The 18861-nt window shown below is 36.5% G+C and overlaps 2 protein-coding genes across 6 annotated transcripts; both read right to left on the bottom strand.

The window, feature by feature from the left end:
* Positions 1 to 1038: 1038 nt before the first annotated feature.
* slc45a4b (solute carrier family 45 member 4b) lies at positions 1039 to 11928 on the bottom strand. Of its 5 annotated transcripts, XM_026283952.1 has the most exons (9): positions 11841 to 11881; positions 11721 to 11769; positions 8495 to 9100; positions 6492 to 6680; positions 6213 to 6392; positions 4677 to 5782; positions 3605 to 3704; positions 3004 to 3215; positions 1039 to 2619 (listed from the first exon to the last, which is right to left on the bottom strand). In XM_026283952.1, the coding sequence occupies exons 3-9, from the start codon at positions 8763 to 8765 to the stop codon at positions 2275 to 2277; spliced, it is 2403 nt and encodes an 800-aa protein (XP_026139737.1). In that variant the 5' UTR covers positions 8766 to 9100; positions 11721 to 11769; positions 11841 to 11881; the 3' UTR covers positions 1039 to 2274. The 5 variants fall into 5 exon arrangements, with proteins under 5 accessions (XP_026139737.1, XP_026139739.1, XP_026139738.1 ...); XM_026283954.1 differs by lacking the exon at positions 11721 to 11769 and having other exon boundaries at positions 11841 to 11928; XM_026283953.1 differs by having other exon boundaries at positions 11721 to 11859.
* An 815-nt stretch (positions 11929 to 12743) lies between these two features.
* On the bottom strand, positions 12744 to 17202 carry gpr20 (G protein-coupled receptor 20). Its single transcript, XM_026285141.1, has 2 exons — positions 16934 to 17202; positions 12744 to 14248 (listed from the first exon to the last, which is right to left on the bottom strand). The coding sequence occupies exons 1-2, from the start codon at positions 16939 to 16941 to the stop codon at positions 13153 to 13155; spliced, it is 1104 nt and encodes a 367-aa protein (XP_026140926.1). The 5' UTR covers positions 16942 to 17202; the 3' UTR covers positions 12744 to 13152.
* Positions 17203 to 18861: the final 1659 nt, after the last annotated feature.

The following is an 18861-nucleotide window of genomic DNA, read 5'->3' as shown; positions in this document are numbered from 1 at the left end:
TAACCGCTGTTTATTCAGATATCTTCAGTTATTAAAATAGTCCATGGGGTACGAATACAAGCAACCTTTGACGTTTATGTTGTCAGAAAACGAGATGAATATGAAAAAGTGTAGTAGTGACACGGCCAATTAAGACTACATAACCAGCTCTCCCTTCCAAGATGTTATTCTGCACAAAAATCCTGATTTATAATATATATTCGAGTTTTTAAAAGGATAGTTCTCCCAAAAATGAATACTCTGTCATCATTAACTCGCCCTCAAGTTATTCAAGTTGAATTTGTTTTCCATACTATGGAAATCAGTGTAAAGTGAACTGATGCCATCATTCTTTAAAACATCTTCTGGTATAAATTACAACAGATGAAGGAAACTCATAGGCTACAGATTAGAAACAAAATGAAATTAGAATTAGTTAAATTAGAATTTAAATTTTCTCTCCCCTTGACTATGTATCCTGCTTAATATTTTTATATTTGTGTAAGCTTCTACTCTAAAGTAATAAATGTAAATGGAGCATAAATCCTATGTTTTCATACAAATTAGCAAAAAGCTAGCAAGAAAAATAGCTTTAAACACATCAGATATCCATAGTCTATGCCAGAATCCCACAAAAACATCTTGATAAAAAAAAAAAACACACCTTAATTGACCATTTTCTGAAGGTTAAGCATCTCCTTTCACTGACTAATTAGTGAAATATTAATAAAAATAGCTTCAAACCTTATTGTTACCCTTTTTCTTAAAAAGTGCCTGACTGTGCACTCTGTACACCTGATTTCCCATTGAAATTATTTTGCAAACATTGCAGAAGTCGTTAAATGTAACTTTACGGTAATACTGTAAATAAGTGTTTTTAAGAGACTTTTTCTTCAAATACATTTTGTGCATCTATTCAAGCATCACACAGTATCTCATTATGTACTCTCTCCATCTAGCCTTTACATACATTTTATGCATGAGGATAGTCAACAACAGTTGATTTCAGATTCAACCACATGGTGCTACAATCCAAAACAAACAAGCACGCACACAGGGGAAAGTGCCAAACTTTCTCTTTATCGAAACTGAACACAAATTCAAAATAAACACCTGGAACCATTATAAACTTTCAATTTGGAACACTAAAAAACAGTACCACTCATACAAAAATGAATACAAAAAAAGTGTTCACCTTGTTTATGAAAAGCACACAAAGAAAAACTTCCTTTCTGATAAAATAGGATACAAAGCCAGCCTACTGACCTCTGTACAGATGTCACACTTCCAGCTATGTATATAATCTACATTTATGAGCATCATTATGGAGCCATAGCTCAGTTAGTTCACTTAGCCAGAGGGGTTCTGTGACTAACTAGTAAAGGACATTTTTGGCCTGTCTTCTTGAAAAGAAATTAACTCAAAACTTGTGTATATAAACTACACAACAGTATTGGAACAGTATCGTGATTTTTGCTGTGAAAAATACTGCTGCTATTGGAGTGTCATCACTTAAGATGGAGGCTGAAACCCAGTGAAAACTGCCATGACAGCTAAACACACTTCTTCATTTCACACCAATCACTGCTGTACAGCAAAGCCATTTCCTTACTCAGTGTCTCAGCTCTCAGTGTTCTTCATACCTCAAAATAGTGTACCTAAGATAATCAAGTTTATGAACTAAAGGCAACTCTCAAAAACAATGTCTTGCTCAAAGTCCAGGATCATTAGAACAAAATGATTTGGCATTGTGCATAGTTAAAGTCTAAACAGAAGTGAGCGTTTTCTGCTCAGAAGCAGCAGCCGTTCAGCTTTCCCCTGAGTGTTTGTACGATACGAGGCTGAGGAGGGGAATACAATGATAATCAGACACATTTCAACACTGATAAAATATCAGTCTAAAAAAAAAATGCAAACTTAGATCTGGCATTTACATGTTGATTTGCAAAGTGAAATGATAATGTGTGAAAAAAAAAATGAATTAGAATGTGAAAAGTCTTCAAATGTAGTGACGTAAACCTGGTTATAAAAAAAATAAAAATAAAAACTGAAACATACTTTTGTGTAGACGATGGAAATTTTGGGAACAAATAATAAATAGCTTTGAGAAATAATCTCAGAAATCACATATTTGACTCATATAGGTTTGTCTCTGTACCATATCCGCAGATTTACACTCAGCATATGTGAAAGTGTATGAATGGTAGACAATGTCCCTCTTGTCCTTTCCTCTTAACTTGCTTGTGCATTCTAGGATTTGTACTTAAATAGCTCAAGTATTTTACGTTCTAACACTCAAACTAAGGATTCTGCCTCTGACTTGCTGGAACTGTTCCTTGGCATCGGCTTGAGCTTCTCTGTGCTGTTACTGGAGGCAGCCTCTGACTTCACAGAGTTTGGGCCTTGCTCATCTTCATCATCAAGTGTATCAGGGTAGATGACGAGGAAAGCCGCAGCAAGAAAACCAAGAAAGGAACCTCCCGCTGCAACCATGGGGATCACTCGAACCGTACCGACGGCGTCTACAACTGCGCCGAGCGCCGACGCCACCAAGATCTGAGAGATGTACACCTGACACGTCAGGATGGCGCAGTCGATGCCAAAGCCTCGCCGTGAGTTTCCAGGGCTGTGATGAATGTACTACGACAATGTAAAAGAAAGATGAAAGAAGCTGATTGAGAGCACTGCTGCTGTGAAGAATACTGCTGACACAAATCAAGTGCAACTGGCAGTGAAGATGAGCTTATCTTACAGATCTCCGTCATACACGCTACCATTCAAAAGGTCAGGAAGGTATTTTGAATGCTTTCATTTAGGAAGGACTTTTTAAATTGATCAAAAGAATAAATTACATTACATGCATTATTTACTGTATTTCTGATCTAACAGTTGCAGCCTTGGTGAGTATAAGTGACTAAAAAATAATAATAATTCAAATGTAGTAATTCTTAACTTTTGAATGGTAGTTTGAATTATTGGAAACATCATTCATTTGGTTACACGAGTTAATAAAATGATACAGACCTCTTTAATTTCATGGTACTGTCCCAGCAGAGCATAAGGGCAGTATGACATGCTCATAGAGATGATTCCCATGGTGCTTATCATCACCATAGCTACATATACATTGGGAAAGATGGACATGATGGCTGTGCCCACTGCGTAGCCTAGAGTCCCCAACATATAGACGATTTTTATGCTTAGGTCGTAGTTGTTTAAGATCCTTTGGAGCACGTCTGTGAAAAAAAAGTGTCTGATTATTTGGTTTGAATAATACTCTAAACGGACACTGACATAGAAATTGTATGCAAAAAAAAGGTTCACATAAAATAAAATGTTACATAAAATGTGTAACAAATTAACATTCCTTTTTAAATTTAAAAGAATTACAAGTTTAATCTTAAATTGCAGGTAACTAAGAAAACAAACAACATTCTGAAGGAAATGACAGATATAAAACATAAATGTTTAGAACCATCAAACCCTAAAAAATCTGCTATTCCATAATGTGGTCATGTGAGTGTCTAAATACAGAACTGAAACCTGATCACACCACTGGACGAAACAAAAAATGTAATCCTCACCATTAGCCATGTTTAATACAACACGTAAACATAACACGCACCTGAGCAGAGCGCAGCAGTAGCTGCATAGATCACAAGCCCCCAGCAGCCCATCTGCACACCTTTACTGTAGTTCTGCAGGGCGGTGGAGTTAGCAGCAGCCTGGTTTTGAAAAACATCAACAGGATATCAAGAATAATCAGTACTGCATATAGTAAAACAGAGCATGTATCATACTTACAATCCATATTAGAATAGTAAAAGGCATGCAATGTAGACTAAAAATAACGCCTTGCTGTTTTGATTATATGGAAATGTCCTGTAGTAAAGACATTGTGAAAACAGTCCATGTGACATCCGTGGACTATTTTAATGATGTCCTTACTATGTTTCTAGGTCTGGAAACATTTCAGTTACATTGCTCTCCATAGAGGGTCAGAAAGCTCTCGGATTTCATCAAAATTGCTTAATTTTGTGTTACGGGTTTGGAACGACATGTATTTAATGACAGAATTTTCACTTTTGGGTGACCTATCCTTTTAAATAAATGTTTTTTTTTTGGCACCATAGTTTAATCACTTTAAAGTGTTGCATTGGCCGTCTTTTTTTAGTAAACAACCCATCATGGTTTAATGAAAGGGAAGATGACAGGAAGTGACGCACGGTTATCTGCATTGAAAACAGATGAGCGCACATGTGCATATACAGCTCCTGATCGGGACGAACTTCACAGGATTTTGTCCACAGAATGATAAGAGCACACGTTTTAACATTATTTTATGATTTCACACGCAGTATTTTAACTTAACCGCTTCAAGCCATGCACACTGCCCTGGACATGACAGGTTTTCTGGTTAGCAAAACAAGTAACGTTACTTTAAAATTATTCCTTAGCTTATTGCCGTTACTGTGGCAGCCAACAACAGCACAGTTCCGCACATTGTTATATTTAATTATAATGAAAAAGTTTCAATTCAGTCAATCTTTTTTCCCCGTTTTAACATGGATTTTAGTATGAAGATGGCAGATAGCAGCGGAAGCACATAATATCTGCATTCTGATTGTTCAGATCGCCTGTCAATCAAGCTATTTGCTAACGGTCAATTACAGGACAATTTAAGAAACTCTTCTTACAGTTGGGTCTCCTTCAAAGATGACCTGGCCCATGAAGTCCGTGTAGAACACAGCTTGTGCGATCATGGAGAACCAGGTGAGCAGGTGACATACACACAAACGCCAGAGCTGGGGTGGCATCTTCAGCATGGACAACCAGAGCAGTTTGACTGTCGTACCATCATCCCCATCCTCACTCTCTTCATCCTCCTCAATCATGAGGGATGCAGAAATGCGACTTATCGGCAACTTCCGCCGTTCATGCCGTGTATCGATTTCGTCAATGTCATTCAGGCTTCGTGAAGATTTGATTGGCCCAGCCATGTTGCCATACCGCCTTCGCCATTGAAAGCCCACACGTCCGTGATAAGAGAAGGTGAAGGAGGGCTGGCGGTAGAAAGAAGGGGTGCGGCGACGCACTGGGACGCCAGATGGACGTAAACCGACTTTGCCTGGGTGATTGGCGGCACTAACTGCTCCAGTGACTGGATTTCCAGAAACAGCAAAGCTTCCGTTTATGGTTTTGGCAGCTCCACAGACATGTTCCCCATTGCTATCGCAATTCTGTAAGTGGTGGTTAGTGCATTGACCTGCATGGCTGGTGTTGCAGCAATTCAATGTTGTTCCATCATCTTGTAGACCCTGGAAGTCCTGGAATAAAGTCGGTTCAATGTCGTACAGAAACTGCCCATCACGATCCAAGTCCAAGTCTGGGTCAAGCTCTACTGTAGCATCTGGCATGGCTAAAACAGAGTCACTTTTACTCCTTACTAGGTCGATGTTAAGAAAGTCTGTTGAAACATCCCGCTCAGAATGGTCATCCTCATGAGCTGACAATGGCTCCTCTTCAGGGATCAGTTCTAGTTGAGGTATGAGACGAGTAGATGGAAAGCTGCCATAGAGCTGGACAGGAGGTGGCCTTTCTTCATCCTCATCCTTCAGTACCCATGGCTGGTTGGGGTTATATAGATGCTCCTTGATGCTGAAAAGATGAAGCGTCGCAGAAATGATAAAGATGATGGCAGCAAAGAAAAAGAGGACCTGCTCTTGGGCTTTAAAAGCTCGACCTAGGAAGGTATTGGTCCAGTCCAGCCCTCCTAGCATGTAACCTAAAGCACCTCCCAGCCCTGAAAAACAGGAATTATATCAAATATAAATCACCATCCAGTATAATGTTAAGTGCACTACTGTTTAAAATGTACAAGTTTTATGTTTTTGAAAGAAGTCTCTTATGCTCACCAAGGCTTACTTGATCAAATATATAATAACAACAGCAATGTTATAAAAACTGTGTTTCAAAATAATTTACCTGATATATTTATAATATAAATGTTCTTACAGTTAGAATGTCCTTTGTTGAAAAAAAAATTCTGAAAAAATCTTACTGATCACAAACTGGTGCAAATATAATTTTTTGATTCTGATTAGAACTTTCCTAGCGGATAATTAACTATTTAAACCTGAGTTTTTTTTAAAGAGTTGTAAATATGACGCTAAAGAACACAGTGTCTCTTCCAGTTCAGATCAATTTATCACTCCCAGTCCCAGAATATACACCTGCTGAGAAAGCATGGATATTTAGAGCCATGTCCTGTTCCTCGGTATCAGCCACATCCAGGAGGTAGGCTCTGATTGGTCCATCCAAAGCATCAGCACAGAAGTCTAGAACCACCACACCAACAACGGTCAGCACAATCCCAAACGGTTGATTACTGGGAACATCACCCAGAGACAGACCTGATTGACACAGAGATTAAAATCAAGGACCAAAATATGTATGTGTAATATATAATTCTGTAGATATCTGTGCATGTTTTAAATATATTAAATAATTACCTATTAGAGATCCATTGAGAAATAAGGCCACTCCTATTAACACTCCAATACACAGTGCCAAAATGAAGGGTCTCCTCCGACCCCATTTCAATGTGCAACGGTCACTTGCTGAGCCAATCAGAGGAGTGAAAATTAAACCCAAAATAGGGCTGAGGAACCAGGTTAAGCTGTAATACTGCTCCGGGAGACCTGCAAGAAGAAACGGACTGGGATTAATTCAATTCCAAGGTTCAGGGAGATCAAAAAGATATTTTTTAATAACCACTTTTTGATACAATATACAAATATGGCTACTTAAGCAACCCACATCAGCTGAAACAGACATTCAGGAAGGTTTCAGCATGTCTGCAGTTCATTAACCTGCCATTTACAACACTATAAACCTTTCAGATACGAGATCGAGAACTGTGTCATAGTAATGAAGCAATCAAACTGCCTCGGGCAATAAAATTATTATCAAATGCGATGACTTAGGAGTAAATAAAAAGGGCATGAGAAAACTGAAAAGAATATTTGGGATTATTCGTTAGTGATGATTTATAGCAAAAAATCATTTTAACAGCTAAGGGAATTTTCCATGAGTCTGGCACACAGAACTCGTGCCAGGACTGATGACATGATAAAACCCAAACACTTGATTACTCAAGTGAAACTTAAATGTCTAACTTCTCCTTTTCTAAAGAGGGCCAAACGTGCAAAAGGACTACAGGTCATGTGTGTAGCGGGATGTCAACTGAGAATGTGAGAACAGAAAGTGCAGACAACAGACAAGTCACATGTCAAAATTGCAGATCAGAACTCTTCAGCTTTAAAGATGAACAACTATCCAAACCGCATTCAAACCTCTGTGGACCAGGTTAAAGTGCAGTATGAAGTAATGAAGTAATCAGCTTGTATTATAAAGCAATAACACTCAGTGTTACAACTCCCAAGGGCCAGAACTTAAAGAGATGTTTTTGTCAATACACACTGCATTTAATGTATAACAGCAGATCATTTTAATCTGTTTACTCTAAAAACAGACTCTGGTTAATTGTCTATTAAACCACACTTAAAATCTCAATTATTTTAGCTATTTATTTTTAAAAAAATAGGCCAATTTTAGATTTTTTAAGGGACACATATATTTTGCCTAAACATACACATTAAAGCAACATAAACTGATTGTTTAAGGTTACGATAAGCTGGAAATGGCCTTTCTGAGTTTAGCGGATGGATATTTAAGATACCTTCAGCCATTAAATCTAATAAAACTGCTTTTGGCATGAGATCAGAAGGCCTTTAGAGCAATTCAAAACTTTTGTTATGTTAACAGTTTCCTGAGAGGATCTATTGACACTGAACTTATTCAAAATAGACGGAAAACCGAGAGAAAGAGAAATGCACAGACTCTCACATTCTCTGCATTCTATGTAAATGCTACCTCATCCATTTGTGCATGCTACAGTGGAAACAAACATCCCTCCATCTTATTACTATAACATAGGGTAGGCATTGGCACAATAGGGAATCTTTACCAAATCCAAAGGAATGTCCCTGTTCAATGATTATGAATAGAGGACTTAAGCCTAGGATGAATTTAAAACACTAAATTACCCATTAACCCTCTATTTATAGCTAAGTGTGCATGCCTGTTGAGCTTGTTTTATATACATCTAAAGAATGCTTAAAAGATCTGAATTTTGTCATTATATACAAAAGTGCAGTAAAATTATAATATATATATATATATATATAAACAAACATGTTCATCATAGCCTAGATATTTTTTTTAATGATATTTGTGTGATTATATCTTCTATGAAACACAAAAGCAGATGTGTTGAAGAATGAAAGTCAATAGGGTCCAAAACAACATTAGAACCCACTGGCGTTCAAAACTGATAAAGGTTTGGAATGACATGTTAAGGGATAAATTAGGACTTTCTGTCTATAGACATATGAAGGAAATTAATTGATTTAAGGTGTCAAAAGGTTTGTTGGGAAAACAGTGGATTACTGACCTAGCTGCAACAGCACAGGAGTGACTAGTGCTGTTTCCATCGCATAGCAGAACTCCCTCCCGAACATGACGGCACCGTGCATGACCCATAACCGCTTTGGGATGTTGTTTACAGAATCCTCACTGGCTGAGTCCTCTGACATCTCCACTTCCCGCTCTTTCTCCTTCTCTGCATTCTGTCCACCGTTCGAATCCTTTTCTTGTACGACTGCCATTTCCAGCACTGGAACGGACTCTGGGACAGCGTTCTTGGGTGCCATGCTGGCCTGCATATACGAAGCTGGTGTCTGCTGTCTTGGTCCAGAAACGTTTCCTGTGGTACTTACCCCTCACAAGTCCAGACTGTATTCTCCTTACACTGATCTTTCATAATCCACAGCAGGCTTCTTATTATAAAACACCCGCAGTAACAAGAGATGTCAAGTTGTTCCATATATTTCAGTGAGAGATCTACCAACCGTTGCAATGAATCCTAGTCCATATAGAGCTTTGTTGGTGTAACTCACAAGTCATGTTTTCATGAAAAGAAAGAGGGAAATGGGGGAGGGTATGGAGAGCAGAACAGGTGGATGTTCCTCTCTGTGCTTCCATGGAATTACTTATTAATCTAGATGAGAAGGAGAGACGGAGTGAATGAGAGACGAAGAGACTGAGAAATCTTGGCATTAACGAGTGATATCCAGAAAGAACAAGGCATTGGAAAAATGTCAGTGAAAAACAAGAAGGGGAAAAATCCTGGCACTGCGACAGTAAACATAGTTTAGTTTTAATAGAAGTCTGATTTATTTCACATATCTGTAATCCCTGGGGAAAGCAAAATGAAATAATGAAGTGACTAAATTAGGAAAAAGGCTCTGAAAAGATAGGAGAATGTAGATACATATTCTTAAGATAACAACATTTTAAAGCCTTAAAGGGATACTCCTCCCTAAAATGAAAATGCTGTCATTAATCACTTATCCACATGTCGTTGCAAACCCTTAAAAGCTCTGTTCATCTTCGGAACACAATTTAAGATATTTTGGATGAAAACCTGGAGGCTTGAGACTGTCCCATAGACTGCCAAGTAAATAACAGTGTCAAGGTCCATTAAAGTATGAAAAGTCGTCGTCAGAATACTCCATCTGCCATCAGACGTGCAATCTGGATTATACGAAGTGATAGGAACACTTTTTGCAAGTGAAGAAAACAAAAATAATGACTTTATTCAATAATTCCTTTGTCAATCTTCTCCTGTCTTATGTTTGTTTTCTTCTTGCACGTATGATGGCAGATGGAGTATTCTGACGACGTCTTTCATACTTTTCTGGACCTTGACATTTATTTACTTGGCAGTCGATGGGACTGACTCAAACCTTGAGGTTTTCATCCAAAATATCTTAAATTGTGTTCCGAAGACGAAGTGAGCTTTTACGAATTTAGAACGACATGGAAGTAAGTGATTAATGACATAATTTTCATTCTGGGGTGGAGTAACCCTTTAACCAAGAAACAATCATTTAAATATAAAAGTGACCATTTCCTACACGTTATCAAATTATACATATTATATACAAATTATGTAACGTTACATATATTACAAGAAAACAGAGACATATTTTGGAATTCTTTCTGCCAGTTTTCATTTTAATGTTGTAACATATCTCGCACAACTTCAGTGGTCTGTTGGCACTATCTTATACTATAGGATGGACTTTTTAAAACAAGAAAACAATTTATTTGACTTTTTTTTTAATGCAAATCTACAACAAAGTAATAAATAAGAGCAATATGCGCCATCTTTTGTCGACATCCCACACGGATTTTGGAACGCTCTCCAGTTGCTATGGTTACGTGTTCACGCGAACGCGACTGTTTGCAAATTTCTATTTGTCAAACACAAGCTTTAAAACGGGTTGAATACGCTGGTCTTCCACAGTCATGTGGTAAAGACAGCAACAGTGTGTAAAGTTCCAAAGGTCGTTTTAAAGGACTCAGAATGACATAATCGCGCTGCCTTAGCACAAAAAAAAAGAAAAGAAAATCGAACAGCACATGCGGTACAAAAGCCATTTAAGTTACATAAGAGTCTTCCGTGAAAGCTAATGGTGGATGAGCAGCTCATATGTTAAAACTAATTTATTCTAAATTAATGTATGGATTGATATATATATATTTTTAAATATAAGTACAAATTTTAATATAAATAAACTGAAGAAAAAAAGTTAAATAATTGCAACGTATATTTACAACAGTTAGGCTACTAATTTAGTAACAAGGCACGTGAGCATCTCTAACATGTAATAATTAAAAATATATCCTACCTCGTTAAGTACCTTGTTTCATCTGACGTAAAAATGATCCTTTTAACCCAGAAATTTTGTCCCAGATCAAGTTAAGTAGAAAGGTACACTCAAGTAGTTCTACAGAACAAACTGAAGTGTGACAGAGCCAAAAACGTGTCACTAGTTTTATTTGCTGGTTACATGAGACGCCCGTGATAACCGTCCGTCCCCCGTGCGCTACACTGATAAGGTTAAGTTACACCCAGACGCTTCTGGTAGGTAACATCCACCCCAGAGCAGCCCAGGCCTGCTGTGACAAGAGTCAGGTGGGCGAATGGACACCTCTGTCAGAGACTGGCGTGAAAATATGACAAGCTGACAATGGACGGTATATAGGAGGTAATCTGTTATTAAGGCATGCGGACGTGGCGATGAGGTGCCTTTCGTTGAATCACGTGCAACTATCTTTTAAGAAGCCCATGATGGAGCTAAAATCATGCCTAAACATGCACGGTTTCCTGTTTGTGATTGGAAGTACGCCTGGAAACCAAAACTTAAACCCAGTCATTTCCAGTCAAAGCTTAATGTTATTGTTAGACACATAATCAACCTCGCTGGCTAAAATAAACGTCAATAACGTTCCCAAATCCCCATTAAAAACCCGTTCCCTGTAATTTTTCCTGGATTCAAAGGATTGCCAGATCATCAGACTGTTGCATGCAGTCATGTTGCCTTGATAGTAATTTGGATCCTTCGCATCATACACACAATAATCATGTTACCAACTGTATCACTTGGAAGGGTGAAGTGACTGGAAATGTGAGCGAGCAAGTCGCAATAATTATGCATTTGGGATTTTGCTTAACTTTAAATGAATCATCAGTCTGATTAATGCTTATAGTCTGTTAGCCCGGACTGCTAGCCTGCTAATTAACTTGCTTTTACAGTAAATTTAACTGATACCTTCAGTTCCCGAGCACGACGAGCGGTCCGATTCATAACAGGCATCTCCCTTTATGGATTAAAGAAAGAATATGAGCATCCATAAGTAAATGGAGAAAGATGTTAAAGAGCCAAATGTACCTGCTCTGAGGTCGCGGATGTAGTGCATCTTTTGTCTGTTCGTGGTTGCCAGATGTTACGCTCTACAAATCCCCCTAATCAGCAGTGATGTAATATCGCAATGTCAAAATCTGTGAACTGAAAACCCAGAAACCACAAACACTTTTAGTCACTATTTAACAATGTCATAAAGAGGTAACTGATGTCTCTTAAAGAGATATTTGATAATAAAATACTATGCAACAAAATAATAAGGCAAATTGTTAACGAATTTTGTGTTATACTAGAGTTTAGATAAAATACTACACTTAGTATTAAACTTCTGCACCTAGTTCAGACTGAATTGATTAAGAAGCACTATTCAAACCATTATTTAGATAACTGTATCATGCTTTTCTTCTTAACTTTTCATATGGCATAGAATAAAGTCTGTGGTTAGCATTATTTAAAAAAAAAAAAAAACTGTTTTATTTACTCACCACAATCAATGATTAGACCAACTCTTATTTGGCCTAAAACTTTATTTTCTTTTGCTGTGTTTTGCCTGTTATTATTTGACATCTCTAGAAACCTCCAAAAAAGCTTTATAACATATATATATATATATATATATATATATATATATATATATATATATATATATATATATATATATATATATATATATATATATATAAATATTTAATGGATATATTTATGCATAGATTCAGTGAATTACTGCTATGTTGCATGGGTTTTCAAACTGGTATATGGGGCCACGAGAGGATTCTTGGGGGGCTGTGGCAAATCATGGAAATTTGAAGGGACAAAATTGTATTTTGGAACGGTCAATGTTAACTTAAAAAAAAAATCTGAAAAGTGTTATGGAAATAAATAGAAATATGTTTCTCTGCAGGTGTACAAATATGTGTACATATAATTTTACTCTAATTGTTGGTAGAAAAAAGATACAGTAGATACAAAGACAATATATTCTAGATAATGTTTTAATAATTTGTTTTGGTTCAGTACAGTAACAATATAATAGGCAATAATATAAGTCTTCATGCGTCTTCATACGTCTGCCTCTAAGAGGGCATCATTGTTTTTGCAACCCCCTGCTCTAAAGCACTGCAAGCTTTAAAATGGTATGGCACATTATGGTGGCATTGCTAAATAGTTGTAATAGTTACAAACATAACAGTGTCACATTTGAAATAAAATCTCTACATCAAAGTATTTACAGTACACATTGAAAACAAAGTCACAAATGTGCATTTATGTCACTGATTTTGCGTTAGTATGACATGGTAATGGAAACCATCTGAATACTTCACGGCACATGTGGGCTCCCTCATGCAGGCTGGCTTCCCTGCTGGACAGGGCTCATGCTTATCCTTATACTATTGGCTATAGCAATCACTGTGCCCGAAGCCTTCGAGCTCTTCTGCACGCTGATAATGTCCCCGCTCGTCTGCTCTCTTTCCATCTTCCTGAGAAATCTCTTCATGGTAGACTGAAAGTTAGTGGTGACGAAACAGTAGACCACAGGATCCAAGCAGCTGTTTAGGCTGCTGAGGGTGACGGTCACATGGTACACAATCACATGATGAGGCAAATCAGGATGGAAGTAAAACAGAACTTGACGGACGTGAAACGGCGTGAAGCAGACGGTGAAGATCACCAGAACGGTGGACAGCAGCTGTACAGCTTTCATGCGTCTGTCACGGCTCTGCTGCATGAGGCCCGGGCTGGAGAGGGCGCACATGATTCGAATAGTAAACACTACGATGATCACCATTGGTAGGAAGAACTCAAAAACGGTCAGTGCGAAGAGTTTGGAAAGGCAGCAGCCCGAGTGCTTGAAGGCTGTTGTGAGAAGCGAGTAGGTCACGATGATGGCGAACAGCCAAATACAGATGCACACCGCTTTGGCCACACTGGGGTTCCTCCACTTCCGTGAGGCCTCCGCCTGAACGATGGCCAGGTAGCGGTCCACGCAGATGCTGGTGAGGAAGAGGATGCTACAGTACATGTTGACGAAGTAGCTGAATATGTGCATGTAGGAACAGATGAGGCATTTTCCTCCACTGTAGTACAATATGATACGAGTGGGAAGAGAGAGGTTAACCAACAGGTCTGTCACCACTAGGTTAATAGTGTAGATGACTGACGTGGTCTTCGGCTTGGTCCTGAAGCAGAAGACATACAAAGCCAGGCTGTTAAGGGTCATCCCTACCATAAAGATAAGGGCGTTGATGACCACCAGAGCTATCCACAGGCTGTAAAAGTCATTATACAGACCCTCATCCAAGTGGGCCAGTCTGTGTAAATAAGGTTCACGGTATGGTGGAGAAGTGTTGGTTGTTAGGGAAGGAATTGATGTTGATGTGAGGTTCAGAATCAGGGAACCATCCATAAGGGTCATCTCTGTGGTTTGAGGGTTGGATCTGAATAAAAACCAAAGAGAGACAACAGTTTGCAATGACAGTTTTTCTGAAGCCATTTATTAGTGCATTGAAAAAATATCTAGATTTCCTATCAAATTTCAATCCATTTGGATTACACAGTTTTAACATTGACTGTTAAACTTAATATGATGCATATTTGTAAATTAAACATGCAAGGGTTCTGCACTTTTAACTATTGGAATTTATTTGATTTAATTTAAATACACATTTTTTTCAAATTGCATAAATCTGTTCACTGTGAAAACAATTCAGTTTATTCAGTTCAAAAGTATGGACATGGTTAAAATATAGTTAGCTATAGTTAGTTTAAATATAGTTAGTAAGTATGAGAATGGGAAAAACGTCCGCATAGATTTTTGAGGCTAAATGTATATTGTGTATTAAAACACATTCAAAAATTTCTTTAATTCACGTTTGACTTAAAAGATATGCATCGTAATGGTTTGTAATCCAAATGGAAGGAAATGTTAATATATATATATATAATTTAAATACATGAATCCTATATAGAATTGGAATATGAGAATAATTTGTAGATTTTTTTTTTACATTTAATTATTTCTTTTTTTATTTTACTAGTATTTAGTTTATATTGTATTTATTATTATTTTATTCTGAATAAATAAATAAATAAAGTATGTATTATTATTATAAATAAATTCAGTATGTAGTATGAAATAAATATTAAACTTTCCAGTACTATAAAGTAGCTAAGTGACTTTGATGGATGTTTAATTTTCTGTCATTTAAAAATAAATAAGAAGTCATTGCTGAAAGTTTGAGCTAATTTAGTGTAATATGTATGTCTCCCACAGTGGTACTCTTGCAGAATGTTATATAATATAGTGGACTAATTCAAACAGACTGTTTCTCTGGTCAAGTTGTACCTAGGTTTGGTATGTCCAGCATAAAACTAAATGACAGTTTTAAGACTGTGTGTGCCTACATCTCGAACCCTTGTCACATGGTACACAGTGGCATCATGGAAAATTGCCTGCTAAAACAAATATGCTCTGCTTCCATTGCAGGAAGAATGAGCCTGAAAAACAAACAGCCTGGAAGCCTCTGACGAAGAGGTGCCTACAGTCTGGCACAGTTCAGAACGAGATGTGTTTATAATTAAGACTAATGGGAAGAATTTGTTTGGATACGGAGATTCGTGGGAATAGACGTGTATCCCTCTACTACGCGAATGAATTCTGAGCAGCGGCTGAAGGCATCAGACTTTTGGCTCTTACGTGTGTTTATGTACACAGGCCTCTGCTCAATTTACATCTTAATTGAAAAGACAGAACAATATACAATATTTATTGACCAAAATAAAGTTGTTTAGACATCAGAGACGAAACTCCACACAATTACTTTAAATATTTGAACAACGTTAAGCACTGTGGCACAATTAAAATTAAGCTGCACTCCTCCGAAATAAGTAATGTTAAACAAATTTTGTTAATTTTTGGCAGTTTCACACTGACAGTAAAAATCTATCTGTAGCTTTACGAAAAAGGCAAATAAGTTGTTGCAGGGGAGAGAGGTGGTGAGGAATAGAACCTCCTGTTTAGAAAACTGTCCTCATCAAAAACCTGACTCTCAAATATAAAGAGAGAATGTCATTCTGCACAACTAATGGCCCTCTTATGAAAGACAGTGATGCATTAATGCTGTCCAAATAAATATCTCTGTGTGAGTCGCCATCACAGATGATGAAGGACGTTATTTGGTTTGAGAATCATCCTCAATATATATATATATATATATATATATATATATATATATATATATATATATATATATAAAATCAGCCATTTCTCTAGTCTTCAGTTCCACATAATCCTTCAGAATTCATTATAATATGCTGATTATCATCAGATTTGAAAGCATTGTGCTGCGTAATATTTTTTTTGGAACTCTTGATACTTTTTTTTCTTTGATTCTTTGATGAATTAAAAATGTTAAAAAAGAACTGCATTTATTCAAAATAGAAATCTTTTCTAACAATATAACAATTTACTGTCCATTTTCATCCATTTACCACATCTTTGCTGAATAAAAGTATTAATTTCTTCAAGAAAAAAGAAAGAAAATTTTTTTTTCTTCTATTTTGAATAAACACTTTTCAAATTTTTATTTGTCAAAGACTCCAGAAAAAAAAGTATCATCGGTCCCAAAAAGTATTAAGCAGCCCAACTGTTTGATTATAAATCTGCATATTAGAATGATTTCTGAAGGATCATGTGACACTGAAGACTGGGGTAATGATGCTAAAATTCACAATAATAAATTATATTTGAATGTATATTAAATAGAAAGCTGTTATTTTGAATTTGCAATAATGTTTCACAAAATTATATTTAATTTCCTGAGTTTTTGATCAAGTAGATAAGAGCAAAATAAACCTCTTTAATAAACATTAAAAATCTTACTGATCCCAAACTTTTGAAAGGGAGTTTACACACGCACACAAACTGTATATAACTGCATACTGTATGCAAATATAAATAACTGTTGATATATTATTTTCATAATTTAAAAGAACTTCCAAAATACTAAATATTCAAGGATGACATGGCAAACAATAGCCATGGAAATTTTATAACATTAAGAGCACAACAATAATCTGCATCATCACACAATAATCACACACAGCAAAATGTCATTGCTCACCTGCACATGCAGACGGATGAGAATTTGGATCTGGAGTGAGAAACACAAGTGTTTTAGCAAAGGCCACTGCTCTGACACTCAAATTAGAGCCAAACCACTCCCTAAAAAATCTTAAAGAAACTTAAATGATGAAAATCCAATCCCCTGTGCTACAAACATGCTGAACATCTTCACCTTGAAGAGGCAAGAAGAAGATCATCTCTCCACCTTGTCTATGTTGCATGTCTCTTTTCTGTTTCTGTCTCTCTCTGTCTGTTTCACTCTTTTGTTGTTTCCTTCCCTCCCTTCATCCTCTCGCTCACAGGAAGTTTGAGTTCGTTTGGATAAACCCTGACATTACAAACACTGGATTCTGGGATATGATACTTTTCATGCAGTGATTGTTTTCTCTGTGGTTTACTAAAATAAAATTCAACATAGGCTTTAAATACAATGTAAGGATTATTTGAAGGAAAATTTAGCCTAAATCCGTCTAACATCATTTGGGTGCTGAAAAAAACAAATGCTAAAAGTTATAATGCATAGTTATTAGTTGTCAATAAAATGTTCCTTTATGAAGTTCTTATGATTTTTGATAATGATTTTTAAAGGTGTCAGAATGCCAGCAAGACAGATAAAATAAATGACAGGATGTATTAATACTGCTGGACGTGTCCACATTTTTCCACATTTCCTTTTGGAAACTCATCCATCACCATCTGCCAAGGCTCTGTCCTGATGTTTCCGAAATTTCTCCAACCAAATTTATGAAGTTAGGTTCAAATGTGACTGAGAGTGATTTTAAATCACTGAAAGTGTGTGCTGTCCTTTGTCTCAATTCTGTTTAACAGCATTGGGAGTATGTGAATCATATTTGTATGTGGCATTTACAGAATGCCCATAAACTCTTGAAAGCCATGCATGTTACTCAATAGGAATCTGAGTCCTATTTGTAACTAAATAACTGTTTTCTGCTGTCAGCCATTACACTTTGGTTTATAGCAAGATTTTGTTTTAAAAATCAAAATTCTAACTTAAAAATAAACAAAAATAACCATTTCTATTGCTCCAGACAACTATCATTACCTCTAACCTTTGCATATCCTGTTCTGGTTCCATAACCATAGAACAGAAGAAATCTTATTAAGTGTATTTTTGTAAGGTCAAAGGTGAATGGGTTCGAATCAATCCCAGACCAACAGGGGGTCACAGTGACATAATAAAGAGAATGCAACACATTCCCATCCGGGTTTAAGTCTGTCCATGCTATGAGGATCAGAACGGGGCTAGTTGTCACAAGGGCTACATATATCTCAGTTGCTAATTTGTTTTTTTTTTTAGAAAAATTTTGTATTGTAAAAACATTTATTAAACATGAAAAACACTTATTTTCAAATGTTGTTTCTTAATTTACATTTTATACATTTATATTATTGCAGAATTTGTTGGCTAAAACTATTTTTATATTTGTGCTTTTATTAAATGTCCAAATTAAATAATAAAAAATCTTTGGCTGTTCAATGGCAAGTTCCATTGTGACATATTACCCCATGTAAAGTTACAACAATTTGGAGGTAAATAGTAAATTAAAAAAATAACCCATTGGATCTTACTTTTCACTGAAAAGGGGGGCGAAGGGTTTTCACTGAAATGGATATTAAGGTTTCCATTGAAATAGAAAACACTGAAGCCATCTTGAGTGATGTTTCAAGAGAAATTAGTTTTCATGACTACAGCATAGGCCTACACCACACCTTTAAATATAATAGCCCCTTTAAACAATATAATAAGCACTGAATAGGTCCAAAAACAGATATGCACTCTTATTAAAGGATAAATGTTAGGACCCAGTCTGGTTACATGATTATAGAAAGATAAAAGATAGTGAGGGGTTTAAAACTGTAATACTTTACTTTTAACCCCCGTTTTGTCTGTCAGAATTACACTGG

The sequence above is a fragment of the Carassius auratus genome, chromosome 16 (genome assembly GCF_003368295.1).
Source record: "Carassius auratus strain Wakin chromosome 16, ASM336829v1, whole genome shotgun sequence".
Lineage (NCBI taxonomy): Eukaryota > Metazoa > Chordata > Actinopteri > Cypriniformes > Cyprinidae > Carassius > Carassius auratus.
The sequence above is the reverse complement of the archived record's forward strand: the minus strand, read 5'-3'. Positions and strand labels throughout refer to the sequence as shown.

What these genes read in the sequence shown, in the direction of transcription:
- slc45a4b (XM_026283954.1), bottom strand. Translation starts at nt 8,765, where the DNA reads ATGCAGGCCAGCATGGCACCCAAGAACGCTGTCCCAGAGTCCGTTCCA. An exon ending in TCTCAATGGATCTCTAATAG is followed by an intron (nt 6,393 to 6,491) that starts GTAATTATTTAA and finishes TGTGTCAATCAG; the next exon opens with GTCTGTCTCTGGGTGATGTT. An exon ending in AGTACCATGAAATTAAAGAG is followed by an intron (nt 2,620 to 3,003) that starts GTCTGTATCATT and finishes ACATTGTCGTAG; the next exon opens with TACATTCATCACAGCCCTGG.